Source organism: Elephantulus edwardii, unplaced genomic scaffold (assembly GCF_000299155.1).
Source record: "Elephantulus edwardii isolate Elephantulus edwardi_28Jun2011 unplaced genomic scaffold, EleEdw1.0 scaffold00055, whole genome shotgun sequence".
Lineage (NCBI taxonomy): Eukaryota > Metazoa > Chordata > Mammalia > Macroscelidea > Macroscelididae > Elephantulus > Elephantulus edwardii.
In genome coordinates, this window is record NW_006399805.1 from 10,301,483 (window position 1) to 10,309,092 (window position 7,610).

Consider the following 7,610-nt stretch of genomic DNA (forward strand, 5'->3'; position numbering starts at 1 on the left):
GGATTGATTCAGTGACTGGGATAATTGGGTTAGGAGTGTCAGAGACAGTGCGATTGACACAGGACAGAGCGGAGTTTAGGGCTGTTGTACATAGGGTCGCTATGAGTCGCAAGCAACTCGACGGCACATAACAACAACAACCACTCTGAAGAGGCAATGCCTTTCTCAGTCTCCCAACCTGAGTGGCTCACAGCCAACACTGTATCAGACAACGCTCTGCTGCTGGTGGCAGGGTTTCGGAGGGCCTGTTATTTCAGAAGTGGATGGCTAGGCCTTCTTCTTAATCTTTAGAGAGTTAAAGAGCAAGGCTGTTAGAATAAAGACTAAGGAATGCCTGATTCAAGGTATGTATTTTCAGTTGTTTCATATGCATGTGAAAGCTGGGCAGTAAGGAAGACCCAAGAACTGATGCCTTTCATGCTGAAGACCACTGACTTTGGCTGCCAAAAGAACGAAGAAGTATGTGTTGACAGAAGGGCAGTCAGAGTGCTCCGTAAGAGACAAGGACAGTGAATCTCCATCTCGCATGTTGCCAGTAGGGACCTCAGAAAACACATCACGTTTGGGCAGGTGGACGGGCAGAGAAGGAGACGGGCTGAGCCAGTGACTGTGAACGTGGGCTTAGCAGCACACTGGGGACTGTGAGAATGGAGCAGGACTCGGCCAGATTTCTGTCCACTGCACCTGGGTTCCTAGGAGCTGTAGTCAACTCGCTGGCACCTAACTACACAGTCTCTGGGTGGCTCAAACTGTTATGCTGCTTCTTCAAAGGCTGAGGACGGAGCCCGTCAGAGGACACTTGGAGAAGGGTGTGGCAATGTCCTTTCAAGAAATCAGCTATTGACTGTAGCAAACGGTCCTAATGACATGCAGAGGACAGCCATGAATGGGTTAAGTTTTAACACCCATAGGATATTTTTCAAAACCACACACTCCTTTTGGGAGGGCTGGAAACAAGTGTAGGCACACGCGCGCACACACACACACACACACACCCCCCAGTTATCACGTTTGCAGGTTCGACCCATAGGCCACATTGTCAGGGTGTGAGCAGGGGCTGTTAAAATGCACCAGCTCCATGGACGAGCTGAGCCGTTACAGCTGTGTGCCACCTGCCTGTCACCTACCTGTGATCAGCATTGGACCGCTGCCTCCCGTTCCAGAGCCTTCTGTTTACAGAGGGCGGGGGTGGAGAAGAGGGCAGGGGTGGGGGTGGACAGGAGGGCAGAGGTGGCAGGCTTCTCTTCTCTCTCCGGATACTGACGCCAGGTCTCCTGACCCTGGCCCCATCTCCCTCATGTTTGAACGTTCTCCGTGGCTTGGGCAGGGGGTTCACAAAAGGCCTTGGGGGGGACCCCTCACAACCTCCATATACACTCTCCTGGCTCTGGTCCCAGGGTCTTGAGGACTCAGGGGTGGGTGACCGGGTTCCCATGTCCAGGGGCCAGCGGCCTGGTTCGCAGCTGCCCGCACGGCTGTCAGGGAGGCTGGGCCCCTCGTCCGTCTTGTCAGGCAGGCAGTGCGGGGAGTAGCAGGTACCAGGGAGCTGGGGGTCCAGCCCCGCAGAGCCATCCTTCAAGGCCTGTTCCAGCCTCCTGACATGTGTCAGCACTGACAGGCTGTTCTTCTGGGAATGCTGACCTTCGGCCCTCCCTGGCCCTTGGTTCCTGGGGTTCTCCACATCCTCAGTGTCTGGCTGAGAACCAAGCTTGGCCTCAGGGGCCCACGTCCTCACGCCATCGCTGCCTCTCCTCCTCTCAGGTGCCCAGGATGCTCGGTCAGCCTTCTGTCCCTCTGTTCTCCTGTCCAGGGCAGGGGTGGCCGGGTCCCTTTTCCCCTCCCATTCAGAGATCTTGTCCTTAATGCTGAGGGACGCGTGTCGGACCCGGACTCTGGTACCAGGGCGGGGCTCCAGGGCACCCTGTAGCTGTTTGTTTTCGGCCCTGTCAGTGACCCCCACGCGGAGGTCAGGGTCAGCAACGGGGCCATTAAGGACCACCGCCGGGCTGAACATGCTTTGCCGCTGGCAGTGCACTCCGGACAGGCCACAGGGCCTCACAGGGGATTCCTCCTGACGGGGGTGTTGCAGCTCCCACAGCAGTGTTCCCACAGAAGGGCCTCAGCTGCGACCTTCGGAGGTCTCCCCCAGTCCTTGGACCTTCTGCCTTGACCCTGAATGAGAAAAGACAAACAGGTGAGGGAGGAACACGCGTGAACCTTCTCACTGGTCCTGAGGACCTGTCTGAACTATATGCGGCGGGTGGGGGTATGTCACGTGCTAGTACCGACATACAAACGTCAAACACCAGACCGACAAGGGCCTAGCCTTATGCTAGGACCTGCCTCAAGTGCCACAGAGCACCTGCAAAACTTAGGCACTGAAAACAGAGACGCCACCACTGGAGATGCCACGTGGGAAGACAGCAAGAGGAAAGGCAGGAGGTTGGATTCAGGGCCCAATAAACCTAGGTTTATGTTCCAGTTCAACCTCTGACCAGCTGTGACCTGGGGCAAATTCTTCGCTCCCTAAAACATCAGACTCCTCTTCTATCAAATAAGAGGTGCTAATAACATAAGAACAGCCCAGGTGGTAGAGTTGTTAGGCACTCAGCTGAGAATCAGAAGGTCGGAGGTTCAAACACACAAGCTGTTAAGGAGAAGGATAAGGCGGTCTGCTTCCATAAAGATCCCAGCCTGGAAAACCTACGGGCAGGGCCCTCTGTCCTGCCGGGTCCCTGTGACCTGGAACTCACACGACGGCAGTGCGCAGGAAGGCATATCTCAGGGGGAGCCGCTCTCAGGAAGCGTGGGCCTGTTGTGGGTGTACACAGTCAGGGCTGTGGGGATTCGGCGCTTTTGTTCCTGGTGAGAAGTTATCTGCTAGTGGAAGAGGGACGTGCTGGTGGCCTAGGGGTACAGAGCTGCACTGTCACCCCAAAGGAATGCAGTTCAGATCCACCAGATGCTATGTGGGAGTTGATGGGTAATCTCTTCTCATGTGATTGTCTTTAAAAGCCTGCTGAGGGGTCATCTGTGAGTCTATTCCAACTCGACATTGCACAACAGTAACAGCAGGGGAAGAAGTTGGACGGCTCTCTGGGAGAGAGGCGAGGGAGGGTGAGATGGTGCGTGTGTCCACAGCACAGCGTCCTCTCCACAAGGACAAGGCCCGGTGAGTGTCCACTAGATCCAGAGGACAGTGGATGCTCAAAAATGAAATACGGAGACAGGGAGATGCAGGTAAGAACAACAAACAGGACCGGGGAGCACAGAGAGGGGGTGCGCTGAGTGCAGTCACACTGAGGGGACAGGAACCAGTGTCACAAAGCAAGATGTTCACTGTTGAACAGAAAAATAATTTGTTCAGAAAACCCAAACCACAGTAAGACATTAAAAACAAGAACCAGAAAATCAGGTGAGCTAATATAAGGGGTCCGTCAGGGATGTATTTTGTCTCCAGACCTTTTCAATCTGTATGCAGAACAGATCATCCGAGACGCTGGGCTGTATGAGGAGGAATGTGGCATCAGGATTGGTGGAAGAATCGTCAACAACCTGTGTGTGTTATGCAGGTGACACAACCCTGCTCACTGAAACTGAGGAGGACCTGAAGTGTTTGCTGCAGAAGGTCAAGGACTGCAGTCTTCAATATGGATTGAAGCTCAGTATCAAGAAAACAAGGAATCTCACCACTGGGCCAATTGGCAGCATCAGTATGGATGAAGAGATTGAGATAGTTAGTTTTAGTTTGCTTGGCTCCACAGTCAACACTCTTGGTAACAGCACCCAGGAAATCAGGAGATGAACTGCATTGGGAAAGTCAGCTGTGAGGGACCTCTCAAGAGTACTGAAGTGCAACAACGTCAGGCTGGAGACTAAGGTGCGCCTGATCTAGGCTATAGTCCTTGCAATTACATGCTATGCATCAGAGAGTTGGACAGTGAATAGGGATGATAGAGAATTGATGCCTTTGAGCTTTGGTGCTGGAGAAGAGTGTTGAATATACCATGGACTGCTAGGAGAACAAACAGGTTCGTCCTGGAGAGGGTGATGCCAGAATGTTCGCTGGAGTCAAGGATTCTGAAGCTTCGTCTGACATACTCTGGGCATGTTGCAAGGAGGGACTGGTCCTTGGAGAGGGACATCATGTTTGGGAGAGGGGAGCGGCAGCACAGGAGAGGAAGACCCTCTATGAGATGGATCGATTCTGTGAGTGGAGTGGTGGGAATGAATGTGTTTGAGACAGTGAGGTTGGCACAGGATAGAACGGCGTTTAGGGCTCCTGTACATAGGGTCGCTATAAGTCACAAATGACTCGATGGCACATAACAACAACAAACAATCCATAGGGAGGTGCACTGTTAACGCAAAGGCTGAGCCTTTCCAGGGGTTCAAATCCATGTGCTCCACAGAAGAAAGGCGGGTACTCCCCTTCTGTGTGGTTTACAACCTCAGAAACCCACTGGGGGGTCAGCTGGGAGTCAGTTCTGACTTGACAGCAATGAGTTTGAAAGAGTTTGACCTTGTCGAATTTTCCAGTATGTTAGCAACAATAGTTTATTGTGCAAAACCAGCAATGTTACAACTCAATGTGAAAGATAAGAAACGTTACATTACCAACTTGCCGTTCTGTTTATCATCATGTACTCTATGATTCAAATTGATCAGGTTTGGGTTTTTTTTTTCCATGTGGGCAGCCAACATGCCTTCAAGACTGTGGAAGACCCAGAAATATGGGGGCCACATAAGCCATGGCCACGAGGGAAAGCACCCTGGTGGCCGAGGTATTACAGGTGGCTTATATCACCACAGGATCAACCTAGACTAAAAGCATCTGGTTATTCAGGAAAGGCTGGTCTAAGACATTACGACCCAAAGAGGAATCAGAGCTTCTGCCCAACTGTCAACTGTGACATATTATGGACCTTGGTCAGTGAGAGAAAAGTGTGAACACTGCCAAAAACAAGACTGGGGCTACTCCCGTCACGTATGTCTTTCGAATAGGCTTTCAAAGCAACCCGTCATTGTGAAGACAAATTCTTTAGCAGAGGAGCTGAAGAGAAGATGAAGGGTGTTGAGGGAACCTGTGTCCTGGTGACTGGAAGCTGTTGTTAATCACATTGAGGCTGGTTAATTACATATTTTGCCCTATTAAAAAAAAACCTGATCACCAACATTACTAAGGATCCTGTATAGCCTGGGGAGGGGGGAGGGTGACACCATGAGTGACCACACACTGGGGGAACTGGGGAACACCAACCCCTGCTGCCTCTTAGTTTTCTAGGCTGTGACATTTACAGGAGCGTCTTGCCAGGCCCTTCTGCCGTGGGTTTCAAGATACGTAACAGCCATTCTTGAACAAGAAGAAGAGTAGGAGAGAATGGATACAGGCCATGAAGAAAACCCGGGCTGGGGACCAGGAGCTGCCAAGTGGGCCCAGGGTGGTCAGGCTGTGTTAGAGCAGGTGAGACTGATACACACAGTGAAGGTTCAACTCGTGGCCACTGACCACTTGCCCTGTATCTGGTGAGGCCTGGGGCTACTGTCCTCAACTGTCCTGTCCCTAACAGGCCACTGGCGGGCTGTCCTGCATCTGGCCAGGCCTCTGGGCTCCACAGATAATAGGTCTGGGACCCCCCCCACACACAGGCAGAACCCACAACCCGAGCGCACTCCACCATCACACTCCTCTCCAACTGATGGCCTCAGTGGCATGCGGGCAGTGCGGCCCCAGGCAGGAGGCCAGGAACCCAGACGAGTGGGGCTCAGGCTCTGCTTCAGGCAGGTACCAGGACCACCAAAGACTGCATGGTCAGCTGCAGGATGCTCTGGTGGCAGAACACACCCCATACCACACCGCTAAGGCAAAGGTTGTCAGTTCACGCCCACCCGCCACTCCATGGGAGAACGACAGGTGCTCTCCTCCAGGGAATTACAGCCTCAGAAGCCAGAAGGAGGGTCGCCATGAGTCAGAACCAAAAGGTTCGACTAACTGAAAGGTCAGTGGTTTGAGCCCACTCACCACTCTGCCAGACAAGGATGAAACAGTCTGTTCCCACTGAGATGTCTGGCCTTCGGAACCTGACGGTGGGTCTCCAGGAATCAGAATCAATTCTGTGCCAATGGGTTGAGTATTTAATTTGTTTTCTGAGGTTTGTGTGGTTTTGAGGGAGTAAAAGGGGCTGCAACAGCAAGATGAAAAAGTCTGAATAATTCTGGGAATGACCAAATGTGCCACAGAGACAAGAGTGCCCAGAGAGCACATGCTGTTGGAAAAGAGGTGTCGACAGACTTGCCCCACAGCGGTTGCCACCAACACTCCACTGGTGAAAATCACGTATCTGTAAAGCAGATCTCTGGGCGTGGGCCGAGGTGGTCCTGGGCCGAGGGGCTGGAGGGAATGAGGAGTGACGGCTCAGAGGTGAGGGTTCTAGAATGTGTTGTAGCGATGCCTGTACAATCCCGTGACTGTACCAGAAATCACTGAATCATATGCTTTAAAGGGAGGAATCATGCTGTCTGCAAAACACATCTCAATAAAGCTGTTATTAGAAAAAGTAGATGAAAAGTCAAACTTTTTTTAAAAAGGCAAATACTAAATGGAAAAAACGCTCATGTTGTAATGTTAGCCAGAAGCAGCAGGATCCAAAGGCTTACATCCAATATGAAGAAATACGATATTATTTTTAAAGTTGAGGTTTAAAATAAAAAAAGTTGGGATTTAATCTATTCTGAGTAAGACATTCTGAATGTGTTTTCTGTTCTGTTGAAAACGTGCAGATTTCTAACTTGTCTATAATAAGCATGTATCACTACCACTTTAGGAGCGTCATACACTTTGGGCATGTTGTTAGGCAGGGCCAGTCTTTGGAAAAGGACATCATGCTTGGAAAGGTGGAGGGTAAGCAAAGGAGAAGACCTTCGATGAGATGGACTGATACTGTGCCTACATCAGAGACGAGGAGAATGGCACAGGGTAGGGCAGAGTTCAGATTCCATGCACAGGGTTGCTCTGAGTCGAAGTCCACTCAATGGCACTTAATGTAACAATGACAAGGAGTCTCTGGGTGACGTGAATAGGTAAGTGGACAGGGACTAATGGAGAGGTTGTGCTGTGTGTCCGCTCTGATGTCCTTTTCCTGGAACCGGTTTCTCCTGATAGCATGCTCAAAGCATGTGACATGATACCTCACTACGTCCTTAGACACACGTCACAGCATCTGTAATAACCCACGCCACCTCCATTTCCAGACATAACTCCTGCTGTTCTCAAGATGAGAGGAGCAAAGGATAGATCCTGGCCCACAACTGAGAGTTTAAGTGGCAGAATGGGGAATTTAGTTGCTCTCTCCCTCCTTCGAACTTCTTTTCTCTGCCAACTTTGATGACTGCTCTCTTAGTTCTTTCATCCAGAACCACTAGTGCCAAGAGTCTGTGCCCTGCCTCAGTGCCACCAGGATCCTGGAGTCAGTGACCTGGGCATCGGTCTCACGAGGACCAGGTTAGGAAGTCTGATCTTCCAAAGGTGGTGAACAGGCAATAACTCACTCATAACCTTAAGGCACTTGTTGCAGAAGATCAAAGCCTCCAGCCTTCAATATGAATTACAT

The 7,610-nt window shown here is 51.3% G+C and overlaps 1 protein-coding gene across 1 annotated transcript in view; it reads right to left on the reverse strand.

Annotated features, from left to right (window-relative positions):
- DENND2A (DENN/MADD domain containing 2A) overlaps positions 1–2,014 on the reverse strand; it is a 46,520-nt gene extending 44,506 nt beyond the window's left edge. The window contains exon 1 of the mRNA XM_006887226.1: positions 1,128–2,014. Coding sequence (XP_006887288.1) covers positions 1,128–2,014 — 887 coding nt within the window. The remainder of the gene's footprint in view (positions 1–1,127) is intronic.
- Positions 2,015–7,610: the final 5,596 nt, after the last annotated feature.